The sequence below is a fragment of the Salmo salar genome, chromosome ssa21 (assembly GCF_905237065.1).
Source record: "Salmo salar chromosome ssa21, Ssal_v3.1, whole genome shotgun sequence".
In the NCBI taxonomy this organism is placed as follows: Eukaryota; Metazoa; Chordata; class Actinopteri; order Salmoniformes; family Salmonidae; genus Salmo; species Salmo salar.
Genome location: NC_059462.1, coordinates 58,949,137 through 58,970,518, shown reverse-complemented (window position 1 = coordinate 58,970,518; position 21,382 = coordinate 58,949,137). Strand labels below are relative to the sequence as shown.

Genomic DNA, 21,382 nt, shown 5'->3' with positions numbered 1-21,382 from the left:
CTCCCTACAGAACAGCAAGAGGACCTGTCCCTCTCTCCCTTCAGGCTCCCTACAGAACAGCAAGAGGACCTGTCCCTCCCTACAGAACAGCAAGAGGACCTGTCCCTCCCTACAGAACAGCAAGAGGACCTGTCCCTCCCTACAGAACAGCAAGAGGACCTGTCCCTCCCTACAGAACAGCAAGAGGACCTGTCCCTCCCTACAGAACAGCAAGAGGACCTGTCCCTCCCTACAGAACAGCAAGAGGACCTGTCCCTCCCTACAGAACAGCAAGAGGACCTGTCCCTCCCTACAGAACAGCAAGAGGACCTGTCCCTCCCTACAGAACAGCAAGAGGACCTGTCCCTCCCTACAGAACAGCAAGAGGACCTGTCCCTCCCTACAGAACAGCAAGAGGACCTGTCCCTCCCTACAGAACAGCAAGAGGACCTGTCCCTCCCTACAGAACAGCAAGAGGACCTGTCCCTTCTTCAGGCTCCCTACAGAACAGCAAGAGGACCTGTCCCTCCCTACAGAACAGCAAGAGGACCTGTCCCGCTCCCTACAGAACAGCAAGAGGACCTGTCCCTCCCTACAGAACAGCAAGAGGACCTGTCCCTCCCTACAGAACAGCAAGAGGACCTGTCCCTCCCTACAGAACAGCAAGAGGACCTGTCCCTCCCTACAGAACAGCAAGAGGACCTGTCCCTCCCTACAGAACAGCAAGAGGACCTGTCCCTCCCTACAGAACAGCAAGAGGACCTGTCCCTCCCCTACAGAACAGCAAGAGGACCTGTCCCTCCCCTACAGAACAGCAAGAGGACCTGTCCCTCCCTACAGAACAGCAAGAGGACCTGTCCCTCCCTACAGAACAGCAAGAGGACCTGTCCCTCCCCTACAGAACAGCAAGAGGACCTGTCCCTCCCTACAGAACAGCAAGAGGACCTGTCCCTCCCTACAGAACAGCAAGAGGACCTGTCCCTCCCTACAGAACAGCAAGAGGACCTGTCCCTCCCTACAGAACAGCAAGAGGACCTGTCCCTCCCTACAGAACAGCAAGAGGACCTGTCCCTCCCTACAGAACAGCAAGAGGACCTGTCCCTCCCTACAGAACAGCAAGAGGACCTGTCCCTCCCTACAGAACAGCAAGAGGACCTGTCCCTCCCTACAGAACAGCAAGAGGACCTGTCCCTCCCTACAGAACAGCAAGAGGACCTGTCCCTCCCTACAGAACAGCAAGAGGACCTGTCCCTCCCTACAGAACAGCAAGAGGACCTGTCCCTCCCTACAGAACAGCAAGAGGACCTGTCCCTCCCTACAGAACAGCAAGAGGACCTGTCCCTCCCTACAGAACAGCAAGAGGACCTGTCCCTCCCTACAGAACAGCAAGAGGACCTGTCCCTCCCTACAGAACAGCAAGAGGACCTGTCCCTCTCTACAGAACAGCAAGAGGACCTGTCCCTCCCTACAGAACAGCAAGAGGACCTGTCCCTCCCTACAGAACAGCAAGAGGACCTGTCCCTCCCCTACAGAACAGCAAGAGGACCTGTCCCTCCCTACAGAACAGCAAGAGGACCTGTCCCTCCCTACAGAACAGCAAGAGGACCTGTCCCTCCCTACAGAACAGCAAGAGGACCTGTCCCTCCCTACAGAACAGCAAGAGGACCTGTCCCTCCCTACAGAACAGCAAGAGGACCTGTCCCTCCCTACAGAACAGCAAGAGGACCTGTCCCTCCCTACAGAACAGCAAGAGGACCTGTCCCTCCCTACAGAACAGCAAGAGGACCTGTCCCTCCCTACAGAACAGCAAGAGGACCTGTCCCTCCCTACAGAACAGCAAGAGGACCTGTCCCTCCCTACAGAACAGCAAGAGGACCTGTCCCTCCCTACAGAACAGCAAGAGGACCTGTCCCTCCCTACAGAACAGCAAGAGGACCTGTCCCTCCCTACAGAACAGCAAGAGGACCTGTCCCTCCCTACAGAACAGCAAGAGGACCTGTCCCTCCCTACAGAACAGCAAGAGGACCTGTCCCTCCCTACAGAACAGCAAGAGGACCTGTCCCTCCCTACAGAACAGCAAGAGGACCTGTCCCTCCCTACAGAACAGCAAGAGGACCTGTCCCTCCCTACAGAACAGCAAGAGGACCTGTCCCTCCCTACAGAACAGCAGGAGGACCTGTCCCTCCCTACAGAACAGCAAGAGGACCTGTCCCTCCCTACAGAACAGCAAGAGGACCTGTCCCTCCCTACAGAACAGCAAGAGGACCTGTCCCTCCCTACAGAACAGCAAGAGGACCTGTCCCTCCCTACAGAACAGCAAGAGGACCTGTCCCTCCCTACAGAACAGCAAGAGGACCTGTCCCTCCCTACAGAACAGCAAGAGGACCTGTCCTCCCTTCAGGCTCCCTACAGAACAGCAAGAGGACCTGTCCCTCCCTACAGAACAGCAAGAGGACCTGTCCCTCTTGCTCCCTACAGAACAGCAAGAGGACCTGTCCCTCCCTACAGAACAGCAAGAGGACCTGTCCCTCCCTACAGAACAGCAAGAGGACCTGTCCCTCTCTACAGAACAGCAGGAGGACCTGTCCCTCCCCTACAGAACAGCAAGAGGACCTGTCCCTCCCTACAGAACAGCAAGAGGACCTGTCCCTCCCTACAGAACAGCAAGAGGACCTGTCCCTCCCTACAGAACAGCAAGAGGACCTGTCCCTCCCTACAGAACAGCAAGAGGACCTGTCCCTCCCTACAGAACAGCAAGAGGACCTGTCCCTCCCCTACAGAACAGCAAGAGGACCTGTCCCTCCCTACAGAACAGCAAGAGGACCTGTCCCTCCCTACAGAACAGCAAGAGGACCTGTCCCTCCCTACAGAACAGCAAGAGGACCTGTCCATCCCTACAGAACAGCAAGAGGACCTGTCCCTCCCTACAGAACAGCAAGAGGACCTGTCCCTCCCTACAGAACAGCAAGAGGACCTGTCCCTCCCTACAGAACAGCAAGAGGACCTGTCCCTCCCTACAGAACAGCAAGAGGACCTGTCCCTCCCTACAGAACAGCAAGAGGACCCCTCCCTCCCTACAGAACAGCAAGAGGACCCCTCCCTCCCTACAGGCTAACTACCTACCCCTCCCTCCCTTCAGGCTAACTGCCTGCCCCTCCCTCCCTTCAGGCTAACTGCCTACCCCTCCCTCCCTTCAGGCTAACTACCTACCCCTCCCTCCCTTCAGGCTAACTGCCTGCCCCTCCCTCCCTTTAGGCTAACTGCCTGCCCCTCCCTCCCTTTAGGCTAACTGCCTGCCCCTCCCTCCCTTTAGGCTAACTGCCTGCCCCTCCCTCCCTTCAGGCTAACTGCCTACCCCTCCCTCCCTTCAGGCTAGCTACCTACCCCTCCCTCCCTTCAGGCTAGCTACCTACCCCTCCCTTCAGGCTAGCTACCTACCCCTCCCTCCCTTCAGGCTAACTGCCTGCCCCTCCCTCCCTTCAGGCTAACTACCTACCCCTCCCTCCCTTCAGGCTAACTACCTACCCCTCCCTCCCTTCAGGCTAACTGCCTACCCCTCCCTCCCTTCAGGCTAACTACCTACCCCTCCCTCCCTTCAGGCGAACTACCTACCCCCTCCCTCCCTTCAGGCTGGCTACCTGCCCCTCCCTCCCTTCAGGCTAGCTACCTACCCCTCCCTCCCTTCAGGCTAACTGCCTACCCCTCCCTCCCTTCAGGCTAACTGCCTACCCCTCCCTCCCTTCAGGCTAACTACCTGCCCCTCCCTCCCTTCAGGCTAACTGCCCCTCCCTCCCTTCAGGCTAACTGCCCCTCCCTCCCTCCAGGCTAACTGCCCCTCCCTCCCTCCAGGCTAACTGCCCCTCCCTCCCTCCAGGCTACCTGCCCCTCCCTCCCTTCAGGCTACCTGCCCCTCCCTCCCTTCAGGCTACCTGCCCCTCCCTCCCTTCAGGCTACCTACCTCTCCCTCCCTTCAGGCTACCTACCTCTCCCTACCTTCAGGCTAACTGCCCCTCCCTCCCTCCCCTTCAGGCTAACTGCCCCTCCCTCCCTCCCTCCCTTCAGGCTACCTGCCCCTCCCTCCCTTCAGGCTAACTGCCTGCCCCTCCCTCCCTTTAGGCTAACTGCCTACCTCTCCCTCCCTTCAGGCTAACTACCTACCCCTCCCCTCCCTTCAGGCTAACTGCCTGCCCCTCCCTCCCTTTAGGCTAACTGCCTGCCCCTCCCTCCCTTTAGGCTAACTGCCTGCCCCTCCCTCCCTTTAGGCTAACTGCCTGCCCCTCCCTCCCTTCAGGCTAACTGCCTACCCCTCCCTCCCTTCAGGCTAACTACCTACCCCTCCCTCCCTTCAGGCTAGCTACCTACCCCTCCCTCCAGGCTAGCTACCTACCCCCTCCCTCCCTTCAGGCTAACTGCCTGCCCCTCCCTCCCTTCAGGCTAACTACCTACCCCTCCCCTCCCTTCAGGCTAACTACCTACCCCTCCCTCCCTTCAGGCTAACTGCCTACCCCTCCCTCCCTTCAGGCTAACTACCTACCCCTCCCTCCCTTCAGGCGAACTACCTACCCCTCCCTCCCTTCAGGCTGGCTACCTGCCCCTCCCTCCCTTCAGGCTAGCTACCTACCCCTCCCTCCCTTCAGGCTAACTGCCTACCCCTCCCTCCCTTCAGGCTAACTGCCTACCCCTCCCTCCCTTCAGGCTAACTACCTGCCCCTCCCTCCCTTCAGGCTAACTGCCCCTCCCTCCCTTCAGGCTAACTGCCCCTCCCTCCCTTCAGGCTAACTGCCCCTCCCTCCCTCCAGGCTAACTGCCCCTCCCTCCCTCCAGGCTAACTGCCCCTCCCTCCCTCCAGGCTACCTGCCCCTCCCTCCCTTCAGGCTACCTGCCCCTCCCTCCCTTCAGGCTACCTGCCCCTCCCTCCCTTCAGGCTACCTACCTCTCCCTCCCTTCAGGCTACCTACCTCTCCCTACCTTCAGGCTAACTGCCCCTCCCTCCCTCCCTTCAGGCTAACTGCCCCTCCCTCCCTCCCTTCAGGCTACCTGCCCCTCCCTCCCTTCAGGCTAACTGCCCCTCCCTCCCTCCCTTCAGGCTAACTGCCCCTCCCTCCCTCCCTCCCTTCAGGCTAACTGCCCCCTCCCTCCCTCCCTTCAGGCTAACTGCCCCTCCCTCCCTTCAGGCTAACTGCCCCTCCCTCCCTTCAGGCTACCTACCCCTCCCTCCCTCCCTTCAGGCTACCTACCTCTCCCTACCTTCAGGCTAACTACCTACCCCTCCCTCCCTTCAGGCTAACTACCACCCCTCCCTCCCTCCCTTCAGGCTACCTCCACCCCAGCACTCCGCCACCTCAGGCTCTCTCCCTCCCTTCAGGCTACCTACCCCTCCCTCCCTTCAGGCTAACTACCTACCCCTCCCTCCCTTCAGGCTAACTACCTACCCCTCCCTCCCTTCAGGCTAACTGCCTACCCCTCCCTCCCTTCAGGCTAACTACCTACCCCTCCCTCCCTTCAGGCTAACTACCTCCCCCTCCCTCCCTTCAGGCTACCTACCTACCTCCCTACCTTCAGGCTAACTACCTCCCCCTCCCTCCCTTCAGGCTAACTCTCCCCCTCCCTCCCTTCAGGCTAACTACCTCCCCCTCCCTCCCTTCAGGCTAACTGCCCCTCCCTCCCTTCAGGCTACCTCCACCCCAGCACTCCGTTCTGCCACCTCAGGTCTCTTGGCCCTCCCAGCCCTACAGGAGTCCAGTCTCTTCTCTGTCCTGAAACCCCAATGGTGGAACAGCAGAGACCCTGCTCATCTTCTGAAAAACATCTGAAACGGTATCTTAGATACTCCTCCTCCTCACCTCGACCCTAACGTGACCACACAGCTTCTTACAGGAGCATCCCACCGTGGGTTTGAACCACGGAAACCGTGCTAAAACAATCGTTCCATGACGCTAGAGTTAAACAGTAAGAGTTGTTTACTCTAAACCACGAGCTGGGCTCTTTCTGATACACCCAACAATGCCATTATTCTAGAAGCTTGGAGAACACAGGAAAGCTCGGGGAGAGAAAGAATGATCTGCGTTAAGGTGACTCAGTCTTCCTGACCAGCTCACGACCCCGCCCCCTGGGAGATGACCACAGGTCCACATCCAGGTCCCACATCCAGGTCCCACATCCAGGTCCCACATCCAGCCCTACATAGGCTGTCACAGAGGAGGTCACATCCAGGTCCACATCCAGCCACTACGGCCCTATGTGGCCTGTCACAGAGGCTAGTCAGCACTAGCTATCCTCCCACCACATAGCCCTCAGGGCTGAAGGAAAGACCACACAACTATTATCTGAGCTCATCTGCTTCGTCACACAGCATGTCTGCTAGAAAACAAGTATGATTCAACATCTGCTGCGTCGATGAGAAGTGGAATTATTCAGGTATCTGAGCTGCCAAAATTCAACCGTCCTCGTCACGTCGAAGTGACGGTTCATCCTGATCTGGCCGTAGAATCCCTGACGAGCCAGCTCATCGATCGGAGAGGTGTTAGCAGAATCCCTGACGAGCCAGCTCATCGATCGGAGAGGTGTTAGCAGAATCCCTGACGAGCCAGCTCATCGATCGGAGAGGTGTTAGCAGAATCCCTGACGAGCCAGCTCATCGATCGGAGAGGTGTTAGCAGAATCCCTGACGAGCCAGCTATGATGAGAGGTGTTAGCAGAATCCCTGACGAGCCAGCTCATCGATCGGAGAGGTGTTAGCAGAATCCCTGACGAGGCTCACGAGAGGTGTAGCAGAATCCCTGACGAGCCAGCTCATCGATCGGAGAGGTGTTAGCAGAATCCCTGACGAGCCAGCTCATCGATCGGAGAGGTGTTAGCAGAATCCCTGACGAGCCAGCTCATCGATCGGAGAGGTGTTAGTAGGTCACAACGGCCTTTTCTCAGACCATCACAGCCTCTACCGACAGAGGAAAACAGAGGAAGTGGTCCTGAGCGTATTGCTGGAGGACTCTGAGGAGCCATCAGCTCATTTCCTGTCTCTGATATCACATCAGGAGAGTCATAATGTAGACTACACGTGTCCTGGTGGAGCTGTAATGTAGACTACACGTGTCCTGGTGGAGCTGTAATGTAGACTACACGTGTCCTGGTGGGGAGCTGTAATGTAGACTACACGTGTCCTGGTGGGGAGCTGTAATGTAGACTACACGTGTCCTGGTGGGAGGAGCTGTAATGTAGACTACACGTGTCCTGGTGAGAGGAGCTGTAATGTAGACTACACGTGTCCTGGTGGGAGGAGCTGTAATGTAGACTACACGTGTCCTGGTGGGAGGAGCTGTAATGTAGACTACACGTGTCCTGGTGGGAGGAGCTGTAATGTAGACTACACGTGTCCTGGTGGGAGGAGCTGTAATGTAGACTACACGTGTCCTGGTGGGAGGAGCTGTAATGTAGACTACACGTGTCCTGGTGGGAGGAGCTGTAATGTAGACTACACGTGTCCTGGTGGGAGGAGCTGTAATGTAGACTACACGTGTCCTGGTGGGAGGAGCTGTAATGTAGACTACACGTGTCCTGGTGGGAGGAGCTGTAATGTAGACTACACGTGTCCTGGTGGGAGGAGCTGTAATGTAGACTACACGTGTCCTGGTGGGAGGAGCTGTAATGTAGACTACACGTGTCCTGGTGGGAGGAGCTGTAATGTAGACTACACGTGTCCTGGTGGGAGGAGCTGTAATGTAGACTACACGTGTCCTGGTGGGAGGAGCTGTAATGTAGACTACACGTGTCCTGGTGGGAGGAGCTGTAATGTAGACTACACGTGTCCTGGTGGGAGGAGCTGTAATGTAGACTACACGTGTCCTGGTGGGGTGGAGCTGTAATGTAGACTACACGTGTCCTGGTGGGAGGAGCTGTAATGTAGACTACACGTGTCCTGGTGGGAGGAGCTGTAATGTAGACTACACGTGTCCTGGTGGGAGGAGCTGTAATGTAGACTACACGTGTCCTGGTGGGAGGAGCTGTAATGTAGACTACACGTGTCCTGGTGGGGTGGAGCTGTAATGTAGACTACACGTGTCCTGGTGGGAGGAGCTGTAATGTAGACTACACGTGTCCTGGTGGGGTGGAGCTGTAATGTAGACTACACGTGTCCTGGTGGGGTGAGCTGTAATGTAGACTACACGTGTCCTGGGGGTGGAGCTGTAATGTAGACTACACGTGTCCTGGTGGGGTGGAGCTGTAATGTAGACTACACGTGTCCTGGTGGGGTGGAGCTGTAATGTAGACTACACGTGTCCTGGTGGGGTGGAGCTGTAATGTAGACTACACGTGTCCTGGTGGGGAGCTGTAATGTAGACTACACGTGTCCTGGTGGGAGGAGCTGTAATGTAGACTACACGTGTCCTGGTGGGAGGAGCTGTAATGTAGACTACACGTGTCCTGGTGGGAGGAGCTGTAATGTAGACTACACGTGTCCTGGTGGGAGGAGCTGTAATGTAGACTACACGTGTCCTGGTGGGAGGAGCTGTAATGTAGACTACACGTGTCCTGGTGGGAGGAGCTGTAATGTAGACTACACGTGTCCTGGTGGGAGGAGCTGTAATGTAGACTACACGTGTCCTGGTGGGAGGAGCTGTAATGTAGACTACACGTGTCCTGGTGGGAGGAGCTGTAATGTAGACTACACGTGTCCTGGTGGGAGGAGCTGTAATGTAGACTACACGTGTCCTGGTGGAGCTGTAATGTAGACTACACGTGTCCTGGTGGGGTGGAGCTGTAATGTAGACTACACGTGTCCTGGTGGGGTGGAGCTGTAATGTAGACTACACGTGTCCTGGTGGGGAGCTGTGATGTCACTTCCCTTCTGTTACAGTACATCTCCTGCAAAAACAAACAAGACAGCGAGAGGACAAGGAGAGAGAGACAGCGAGAGGACAAGGAGAGAGAGACAGCAGAGAGGACAAGGAGAGAGAGACAACGAGAGAGAGAGGAGAGAGAGAGACAGAGACAGAGACAGAGACAGAGAGAGAGAGAGAGAGAGAGAGAGAGAGAGAGAGAGAGAGAGAGAGAGAGACCATTGCTGCTTGCAGAGCTCCACCAGACCAGGAAGTGACACACAGAGAGAACAGGAAGGAAGAGGAAACAGCTGGACAGACATAGATTCTGGTTCCACTGGCTTCTAGTCAAAGCTCACATCCACTACCAGACCATGGTACTGGCCTACGGCGCAACAAGAGGAACTGCCCCTCCCTACCTCCAGATTATACCCAACACAAACACTGGTCTATTGGCCCTCCCTCACGTCCAGCTCAGCTCTCCTCTGTCCTGGAACACCTTGATGGACCCATCTTCTCATCTTCTCCCCTGAAGCCAGGACAGCAGAGTCCCTGTCCATCTTCCCCCTGAAGCTAGGACAGCAGAGTCCCTGTCCATCTTCCCCCCTGAAGCTAGGACAGGAGAGTCCCTGTCCATCTTCCCCCTGCAGAGTCCCTGTCCATCTTCCCCCTGCAGAGTCCCTGTCCATCTTCCCCCTGAAGCCAGGACAGCAGAGTCCCTGTCCATCTTCCCCCTGCAGAGTCCCTGTCCATCTTCCCCCTGAAGCCAGGACAGCAGAGTCCCTGTCCATCTTCCCCCTGAGAGTCCCTGTCCATCTTCCCCCTGCAGAGTCCCTGTCCATCTTCCCCCTGAAGCTAGGACAGCAGAGTCCCTGTCCATCTTCCCCCTGAAGCTAGGACAGCAGAGTCCCTGTCCATCTCCCCCCTGAAGATAGGACAGCAGAGTCCCTGTCCATCTTCCCCCTGAAGCCAGGACAGCAGAGTCCCTGTCCATCTCCCCCTGAAGCTAGGACAGCAGAGTCCCTGTCCACCTCCCCCCCTGAAGCTAGGACAGCAGAGTCCCTGTCCATCTCCCCCTGAAGCTAGGACAGCAGAGTCCCTGTCCATCTTCCCCCTGAAGCCAGGACAGCAGAGTCCCTGTCCATCTCCCCCCTGATGCTAGGACAGCAGAGTCCCTGTCCATCTTCCCCCTGAAGCCAGGACAGCAGAGTCCCTGTCCACCTCCCCCCTGATACTAGGACAGCAGAGTCCCTGTCCATCTTCCCCCTGAGAGTCCCTGTCCATCTTCCCCCTGAAGCCAGGACAGCAGAGTCCCTGCCCATCTACTGAAAACGTCTGAAACTCTACCTCTTCAAAGAGCATCTTAACTAATTCCACAGCACCCACCACTGGCACCAGCTCCTCACCCCAACAAGCCTCTGGTGAACTAACACTCGACTGACGTGTGGTTTACCACCGAGTTATCTGGACATGAACGAAGAGCAAGTTGATAAGAGCATCTCCTAAATGACAAAAACATTTAAAATGGTTCCACTCCTGACAAACACAGAGACAGAGAGACCACCACAAGGAGGACAAACACACAGAGAGACCACCACCAGGAGGACAAACACAGAGAGAGACCACCACCAGGAGGACAAACACACAGAGAGACCACCACCAGGAGGACAACACACAGAGAGACCACCACCAGGAGGACAACACACAGAGAGAGACCACCACCAGGAGGACAACACACAGAGAGACAGAGAGACCACCACCAGGAGGACAACACACAGAGAGAGACCACCACCAGGAGGACAACACACAGAGAGACAGAGAGACCACCACCAGGAGGACAACACACAGAGAGAGACCACCAGGAGGACAACACAGAGAGACCACCACCAGGAGGACAACACACAGAGAGACCACCACCAGGAGGACAACACACAGAGAGACCACCACCAGGAGGACAAACACACAGAGAGAGAGACCACCACCAGGAGGACAAACACACAGAGAGACCACCACCAGGAGGACAAACACAGAGAGAGACCACCACCAGGAGGACAACACACAGAGAGACCACCACCAGGAGGACAAACACACAGAGAGAGAGACCACCACCAGGAGGACAAACACACAGAGAGACCACCACCAGGAGGACAAACACAGAGAGAGACCACCACCAGGAGGACAACACACAGAGAGAGACCACCACCAGGAGGACAACACACAGAGAGACCACCACCAGGAGGACAACACACAGAGAGACCACCACCAGGAGGACAACACACAGAGAGACCACCACCAGGAGGACAACACACAGAGAGACCACCACCAGGAGGACAAACACACAGAGAGAGAGACCACCACCAGGAGGACAAACACACAGAGAGACCACCACCAGGAGGACAAACACAGAGAGAGACCACCACCAGGAGGACAAACACAGAGAGAGACCACCACCAGGAGGACAAACACAGAGAGAGACCACCACCAGGAGGACAAACACAGAGAGACCACCACCAGGAGGACAACACACAGAGAGAGAGACCACCAGGAGGACAACACACAGAGAGACCACCACCAGGAGGACAACACACAGAGAGACCACCACCAGGAGGACAACACACAGAGAGAGAGACCACCACCAGGAGGACAACACACAGAGAGAGAGACCACCACCAGGAGGACAAACACACAGAGAGACCACCACCAGGAGGACAACACACAGAGAGAGACCACCACCAGGAGGACAACACACAGAGAGACCACCACCAGGAGGACAAACACACAGAGAGACCACCACCAGGAGGACAACACAGAGAGAGACCACCACCAGGAGGACAAACACACAGAGAGAGAGACCACCACCAGGAGGACAACACACAGAGAGACCACCACCAGGAGGACAACACACAGAGAGACCACCACCAGGAGGACAACACACAGAGAGACCACCACCAGGAGGACAACACAGAGAGAGACCACCACCAGGAGGACAAACACACAGAGAGACCACCACCAGGAGGACAACACACAGAGAGACCACCACCAGGAGGACAAACACACAGAGAGACCACCACCAGGAGGACAAACACACAGAGAGACCACCACCAGGAGGACAACACACAGAGAGACCACCACCAGGAGGACAACACAGAGATAGACCACGAGGAGGACAACACACAGAGAGACCACCAGGAGGACAACACAGAGAGACAGAGACCACCACCAGGAGGACAACACACAGAGAGACCACCACCAGGAGGACAAACACACAGAGAGAGAGACCACCACCAGGAGGACAACACACAGAGAGACCACCACCAGGAGGACAAACACACAGAGAGAGAGACCACCACCAGGAGGACAACACACAGAGAGACCACCACCAGGAGGACAACACACAGAGAGACCACCACCAGGAGGACAAACACAGAGAGAGACCACCACCAGGAGGACAAACACACAGAGAGACCACCACCAGGAGGACAAACACAGAGAGACCACCACCAGGAGGACAACACACAGAGAGACCACCACCAGGAGGACAACACAGAGAGAGACCACGAGGAGGACAACACACAGAGAGAGACCACCACCAGGAGGACAAACACAGAGAGAGACCACCACCAGGAGGACAAACACACAGAGAGACCACCACCAGGAGGACAACACACAGAGAGACCACCACCAGGAGGACAACACACAGAGAGACCACCACCAGGAGGACAAACACACAGAGAGACCACCACCAGGAGGACAAACACACAGAGAGACCACCACCAGGAGGACAACACACAGAGAGACCACCACCAGGAGGACAAACACAGAGAGAGACCACCACCAGGAGGACAAACACACAGAGAGAGAGACCACCACCAGGAGGACAACACAGAGATAGACCACCACCAGGAGGACAACACACAGAGACAGAGACCACCACCAGGAGGACAAACACACAGAGAGACCACCACCAGGAGGACAAACACACAGAGAGACCACCACCAGGAGGACAAACACACAGAGAGACCACCACCAGGAGGACAAACACACAGGAGAGAGACCACCACCAGGAGGACAACACAGAGAGAGACCACCACCAGGAGGACAAACACACAGAGAGAGAGACCACCACCAGGAGGACAAACACACAGAGAGAGACCACCACCAGGAGGACAACACACAGAGAGAGACCACCACAAGGAGGACAACACACAGAGAGACCACCACCAGGAGGACAACACACAGAGAGAGACCACCACCAGGAGGACAACACACAGAGAGACCACCACCAGGAGGACAAACACAGAGAGAGACCACCACCAGGAGGACAACACAGAGATAGACCACCACCAGGAGGACAACACAGAGATAGACCACCACCAGGAGGACAAAACACAGAGAGACCACCACCAGGAGGACAACACACAGAGAGAGACCACCACCAGGAGGACAACACACAGAGCAGAGACCACCACCAGGAGGACAAACACACAGAGAGACCACCACCAGGAGGACAACACAGAGCAGAGACCACCACCAGGAGGACAAACACACAGAGAGAGACCACCACCAGGAGGACAACACACAGAGAGACCACCACCAGGAGGACAACACACAGAGAGAGACCACCACCAGGAGGACAACACACAGAGAGACCACCACCAGGAGGACAACACACAGAGAGACCACCACCAGGAGGACAACACACAGAGAGACCACCACCAGGAGGACAAACACACAAGAGAGACCACCACCAGGAGGACAACACACAGAGAGACCACCACCAGGAGGACAAACACACAGAGAGAGAGACCACCACCAGGAGGACAAACACAGAGAGAGACCACCAGGAGGACATCTGGTTCCACTCCTGACAACACACAGAGACCATGAGGACAGGACCCCTCTGTCTCCCTGGGGACTCTGGTCAGCTCACAGACTTCCCAAAAGGCCCCCTATCCTGTATAAAGGGCTCTAGTCCCAAGTAATGGCCCCCTATCCTGTACACTCCATCCGTGGCCTCCAACTGCTCTTAAAACGGCAGTAAAAGTAAATGTATGCTCTTCAACCGATCGCTGCCCGCACCCGCCCGCCCGTCCAGCATCACTACTCTGGACGGTTCTGACTTAGAATATGTGGACAACTACAAATACCTGGGTGTCTGGTTAGACTGTAAACTCTCCTTCCAGACTCACATTAAGCATCTCCAATCCAAAGTTAAATCTAGAATCGGCTTCCTATTTCACAACAAAGCATCCTTCACTCATGCTGCCAAACTTACCCTCGTAAAACTGACCATCCTACCGATCCTCGACTTCGGCGATATCATTTATAAAATAGCACCCAACACTCTACTCAGCAAATTGGATGCAGTCTATCATAGTGCCATCCGTTTTGTCACCAAAGCCCCATATACTACCCACCACTGCGACCTGTATGCTCTCGTTGGCTGGTCCTCGCTTCATACTCGTCACCAAACCCACTGGCTCCAGGTCATCTATAAATCACTGAAGCTGGAGTCTTATATCTCCCTCTCTAACTTTAAGCATCAGCTGTCAGAGCAGCTTACCAATCATTGAACCTGTACACAGCCCATCTGTAAATAGCCCACCCAACTACCTCATCCCCATATTGTTTTTTGTCTTTTGCACCCCAGTATCTCTACTTGCACATCATCATCTGCACATCTATCACTCCAGTGTTAATTGCTAAATTGTAATTATTTTTCCACTACGGCTTATTTATTGCTTTACCTCCCTAATCTTACTTCATTTGCACACACTGTATATAGACTTTTCTATTATGTTATTGACTGTATGTTTGTTTATCCCATGTGCTCCAGGTCTCAGTTGTAAATGAGAACTTGTTCTTAACTGGCCTACCTGGTTAAATAAATATAAATATATATATAAAAATAAAAATACCTGGTTAAATAAAGGTGAAATAAAACATGTATTTAAATAAAGAGCTCTGGTCACAAGTAATGGCCCCCCATCCCGTACAAAGTGCTCTGGTCACAAGTAATGGCCCCCCATCCCGTACAAAGTGCTCTGGTCACAAGTAATGCACTGTAGGAAATAGGATGCTATTTGCGACATAACAGGAAAACAAATTTAGGACCTGGTAGTTATGTCTAAGGCTTTGACAGTCCCCGATTCTCAACAATGATAATATGGCACAGTTTATTTTTAGTCTTCCATAGAACACCAACTGTAACACGCTGAGATCCGACCAGAAAAATTCCCTCTGCTCTGACACCATCACTAGTCCTCAGTCTAACCAGATAATATATAGGTCACTGCTGACACCATCACAGTCTAACCAGATAATATATAGGTCACTGCTGACACCATCACTAGTCCTCAGTCTAACCAGATAATATATAGGTCACTGCTGACACCATCACTAGTCCTCAGTCTAACCAGATAATATATAGGTCACTGCTGACACCATCAGCTCAGTCTAACCAGATAATATATAGGTCACTGCTGACACCATCACAGTCTAACCAGATAATATATAGGTCACTGCTGACACCATCACACAGTCTAACCAGATAATATATAGGTCACTGCTGACACCATCAAGTCAGTCTAACCAGATAATATATAGGTCACTGCTGACACCATCACGCAGTCTAACCAGATAATATATAGGTCACTGCTGACACCATCATCAGTCTAACCAGATAATATATAGGTCACTGCTGACACCATCACTAGTCCTCAGTCTAACCAGATAATATATAGGTCACTGCTGACACCATCACAGTCTAACCAGATAATATATAGGTCACTGCTGACACCATCACAGTCTAACCAGATAATATATAGGTCACTGCTGACACCATCACAGTCTAACCAGATAATATATAGGTCACTGCTGACACCATCACTAGTCCTCAGTCTAACCAGATAATATATAGGTCACTGCTGACACCATCACAGTCTAACCAGATAATATATAGGTCACTGCTGACACCATCACTAGTCCTCAGTCTAACCAGATAATATATAGGTCACTGCTGACACCATCACAGTCTAACCAGATAATATATAGGTCACTGCTGACACCATCACAGTCTAACCAGATAATATATAGGTCACTGCTGACACCATCACAGTCTAACCAGATAATATATAGGTCACTGCTGACACCATCACAGTCTAACCAGATAATATATAGGTCACTGCTGACACCATCACAGTCTAATCAGATAATATATAGGTCACTGCTGACACCATCACAGTCTAATCAGATAATATATAGGTCACTGCTGACACCATCACAGTCTAACCAGATAATATATAGGTCACTGCTGACACCATCACTAGTCCTCAGTCTAACCAGATAATATATAGGTCACTGCTGACACCATCACAGTCTAACCAGATAATATATAGGTCACTGCTGACACCATCACTAGTCCTCAGTCTAACCAGATAATATATAGGTCACTGCTGACACCATCACAGTCTAACCAGATAATATATAGGTCACTGCTGACACCATCACAGTCTAACCAGATAATATATAGGTCACTGCTGACACCATCACTAGTCCTCAGTCTAACCAGATAATATATAGGTCACTGCTGACACCATCACAGTCTAACCAGATAATATATAGGTCACTGCTGACACCATCACAGTCTAATCAGATAATATATAGGTCACTGCTGACACCATCACTAGTCCTCAGTCTAACCAGATAATCTGCTGAGGCTCTGCATGGCCTAATACAGTTGCTCACTTCATAATGATGAGTCTTGCTAAGTGTCCATGACAAATGGCACCCTATTCCCTATATATAGTGCACTACATTTGACCAGAGCCCTATGGTCCCTGGTCAAAAGTAGTGCACTTCATAGGGAACAGGGTGCCATTTGTGACACGCTAAGACTTCAGTCCCACTGCTGGAACAATCTGCAGATCCGGTTGAAATTGGATGAACCAGCGGCACTAAGACAGTTTAGGATATTGATTGAAGACCTGGTAGCTGAGAGATGTCGATGATTTGTGTATTTTAACTGTTTGTTGTATCTTCTAAAAATGTGGAAATTGTAAAATGCATGGCTCCCTTGTAAAAAAAAAACAATGGGACTATAAAGGTCAAATAAAAGACATTTGAGATCCCTTTCCTGATACTCGGGAGTCCTGCAGGGCAGTTTACAGTGGCTCCATTTCTAAATTAATCCCTCTTCTCTTTTCAACACCATCTACTAGATTCATTTGACTTTGAGTCAGGTGGTTTGACCTGCGGGACTGAGGGAGGAGGTTGAAGAGTCAGCAGCACACTGACCAGCTATAACAGAACCAAGGATGAGTGTGTGTGTGTGTGTGTGTGTGTGTGTGTGTATATATATTTCAGCATCCATTATTTTCGGTGCATTCATCCCATTGAGGAAGTTACTGACTCACTGCATCTTTCAGATGGCTCAGAGTAATGCCTAGATCACACCAGGGGCATCATTGCATTATTGGTACATCAGAACTACATTCATTTTCAATGGAATGCTTCCTTAACCTGTTGGGGGTAGGGGGCAGTATTTACCCACCCGGCCACTTAACCCGGAAGGCAGCGGCACCAACACGCCGGAGGAAACGCTGTTCAACTGATGAGAGAAGTCAGCCTGCAGGCGCCCGGGCCCACCACAAGGAGACGCTAGAGCGCAATGAGCCCCCCCCACACACAGGATGCCGCTGGGCCAATTGTGCACCTCCCTATGGGACTCCCGGTCACGGCCGGTTGTGGCACAGCCTGGGATCGAACCCAGGTCTGTAGTGACTCGGGAGGACCGCTTCACTACTAACGCACAGATAGCCTTGAACTTTCTGATTGGCTACACCTTCACTGTCTGACGGCTCCTTCGTTACAGGTTCTGCAGTGTCAGTATGACCGAGGACACTGTAGAAAGAGCAATGAACTTCCATAATCAAATCACATTTTATTTATCACATACACATGGTTAGCAGGTGTTAATGCAAGTGTAGTGAAATGCTTGTGCTTCTAGTTCCTCCACTGCAGTAATATCTAACAAGTAATCTAACAATTCCACAACAACTACCTAATACACACAAGTGTAAAGGAATGAATAAGAATATGTACATACAAATATATGGATGAGCGATGGCCGAACGGCATAGGCAAGATGCAGTAGATGGTATAGAGTACAGTATATACATATGAGATGAGTAATGTAGGGTATGAAAACATTATATAAAAGCAGCATTGTTTAAAGTGGCTCGTGATACTATAATGTTCCTGCTGAGAAAAACCTGATTCCTGAAGAGTTGGAGGCTTTTCAAACAGCATAAACCAGAGTTGGTGCTATCTGATCATCAACAAGAAACAGTATCGTTCAACCTTAACATTGAAATGGATTGTCTGACGTTGGCATTCTCTGTGTGTGTGTGTCTCTGTGTGCTCGTGTGTGTGTGTGTGTGTCTGTGTGTGTGTCTCTGTGTGTCTGTGTGTGTGTATATAAACCACTGGTTTTACATGTAATACCCACAATGCAACACGGTGGTCCTCTTTTCCATGTCTCCCTCATCATACTTTTGCATAAACAAAATTAGGGAAAGAAAAACCTCCATGTCACAAGAGCATTAGTTAACTGCATGACTTGAATCAGGGCGCGTCAGAAAGCTGTGGTTTAAATAATTAATTATTAAATCATTAAATACTAGCCTATTTTATAACTTTGGGATCTCTTCCTTTTAACTTTCCCCAAATGTAATTTGGACAACTTCCAAAATAAGTCTCATTTCTCCCGGCCGACACCTAGTCCTCATCATATACATCTGAAATGTTTTAACGAGTTAGGCGACTCTTTCCAAAGATATTCAATCACAAAAACTACTTTCATCGATTGGACTTCATTTGTGTGTGGAATAAGCTACTTCTGATTTCAATTTGAGCAGATAATGAGCTGTAAAGTCTGCCAAAGAGCAGCACACATAGCTAGCCACCGTAGCTAACCGCCGTAGCTAGCCACCCGTAGCTAGCCGCCGTAGCTAACCGCCGTAGCTAACCACCACCGTAGCTAGCCACCCGTAACTAGCCGCCGTAGCTAACCGCCGTAACTAACCACCACCGTAGTTAGACACCCGTAGCCACCGTAGCTAACCGCCCGTAGCTAGCCGCCGCCGTTGCTAACCACCGTAGTTAACCACCGTAACTAGCCGCCTACCTTCCGAGAGTTCCAGCTCCAACTCCGCCACTTTCTCCCTGACCTCCACCGGGAGTGTCATGGCGATAACCGGGCTCGGTTCCAACATCATTAGTAATCCGGTAGAATTCCTCTCAGCCATGATGTTTTCAGTCCGGTCCGATTGAGCCGTGACTCCGGTCAGGAGGACAGAGTGATGTCCCAATCTCCTCCGGTTGTAACGTTAGCAGGCTGGGGTGGTGGCTGACGGTCGCTAGCTACTGCAGACAGATGTGTGGGAAAAAGCAGACTGTCATTAGCTCGTTAGCTAACAGCTAGCTAACCCCGCTAGCCACATTACTAAAAAAACAAAAAAAAGTAACGTCGAGGCTTAAATCACGAAGCGGTTTGGGATTTCCGGTTGATCTGGATAGAGGTGTGTTTCCTATCCACGGTGTCTGTGTCGAGCGGTTTGACCTGATAAAGTCAGCCAACTCGGTTACACCGCACCGCCGCCATTATATCAGAGTAACAGCAGCCCGGTGATGAAGCACGTCCACGGTGTCTGGCGCGTCATGATGCATGCTCACCTACACACCGGTACGCTCTGCATACCGGCTACACATCTGGCCTGCATCACGGAGGAGGGAATAACATCACATGGAGGAGGGAATAACATCACATGGAGGAGGGAATAACATCACATGGAGGAGGAGGAGGGAATAACATCACATGGAGGAGGAGGAGGGAATAACATCACATAGAGGAGGGAATAACATCACATGGAGGAGGAGGAGGGAATAACATCGCATAGAGGAGGGAATAACATCACATGGAGGAGGAGGAGGGAATAACATCACATAGAGGAGGAGGAGGAGGGAATAACATCACATGGAGGAGGAGGAGGGAATAACATCACATAGAGGAGGGAATAACATCACATGGAGGAGGAGGAGGGAATAACATCGCATAGAGGAGGAGGGAATAACATCACATAGAGGAGGAGGAGGGGAATAACATCGCATGGAGGAGGAGGAGGGAATAACATCACATAGAGGAGGGAATAACATCACATGGAGGAGGAGGAGGAGGGAATAACATCACATAGAGGAGGAGGAGGAGGGAATAACATCACATAGAGGAGAAGAGGAGGGAATAACATCACATGGAGGAGGAGGAGGGAATAACATCACATGGAGGAGGAGGGGAATAACATCACATAGAGGAGGAGGAGGGGAATAACATCGCATGGAGGAGGAGGAGGGAATAACATCACATGGAGGAGGAGGAGGGAATAACATCACATAGAGGAGGAGGAGGGAATAACATCACATAGAGGAGGGAATAACATCACATGGAGGAGGAGGGAATAACATCACATGGAGGAGGGAATAACATCACATGGAGGAGGAGGAGGGAATAACATCACATGGAGGAGGAGGAGGGAATAACATCACATAGAGGAGGAGGAGGGAATAACATCACATAGAGGAGGGAATAACATCACATGAGGAGGAGGAGGGAATAACATCACATAGAGGAGGAGGAGGGAATAACATCACATAGAGGAGGAGGAGGGAATAACATCACATGGAGGAGGAGGAGGGAATAACATCACATGGAGGAGGAGGAGGGAATAACATCACATAGAGGAGGAGGAGGGAATAACATCACATGGAGGAGGAGGAGGGAATAACATCACATAGAGGAGGAGGAGGGAATAACATCACATGGAGGAGGAGGGAATAACATCACATGGAGGAGGAGGAGGGAATAACATCACATAGAGGAGGAGGAGGAGGGAATAACATCACATGGAGGAGGAGGAGGGAATAACATCACATAGAGGAGGAGGAGGGAATAACATCACATGAGAGGAGGAGGAGGGAATAACATCACATAGAGGAGGAGGAGGGAATAACATCACATGGAGGAGGAGGAGGGAATAACATCACATGAGGAGGAGGAGGAGGGAATAACATCACATAGAGGAGGAGGAGGGAATAACATCACATGGAGGAGGAGGAGGGAATAACATCACATGGAGGAGGAGGAGGGAATAACATCACATGGAGGAGGGGGAGGGAATAACATCACATGGAGGAGGAGGAGGGGAATAACATCACATAGAGGAGGAGGAGAGAATAACATCACATGGAGGAGGAGGGAATAACATCACATGGAGGAGGAGGAGGGAATAACATCACATGGAGGAGGAGGAGGGAATAACATCACATAGAGGAGGAGGAGGGAATAACATCACATGGAGGAGGAGGGAATAACATCACATGGAGGAGGAGGAGGGGAATAACATCACATGGAGGAGGAGGAGGGAATAACATCACATGGAGGAGGGAATAACATCACATGGAGGAGGGAATAACATCACATGGAGGAGGAGGAGGGAATAACATCACATGGAGGAGGAGGAGGAGGGAATAAC

General features: G+C 52.4%; 1 protein-coding gene across 10 annotated transcripts in view; it reads right to left on the bottom strand.

Moving 5' to 3' along the window:
* Nucleotides 1–19,602, bottom strand: part of dip2a (disco-interacting protein 2 homolog A) — a 286,178-nt gene extending 266,576 nt beyond the window's left edge. For 5 of the 10 annotated variants that reach the window (XR_006761253.1, XM_045704956.1, XM_045704958.1 and 2 more), the window contains exon 1: nt 18,982–19,602. Coding sequence is in view for 9 of the 10 variants with exons in the window: in XM_045704956.1 (XP_045560912.1) it covers nt 18,982–19,102 (121 nt within the window). In the remaining variant the exon portion in view is untranslated. The remainder of the gene's footprint in view (nt 1–18,981) is intronic. The other 5 variants (XM_045704953.1, XM_045704951.1, XM_045704952.1 and 2 more) reach the window with 1 other exon arrangement.
* Nucleotides 19,603–21,382: the final 1,780 nt, after the last annotated feature.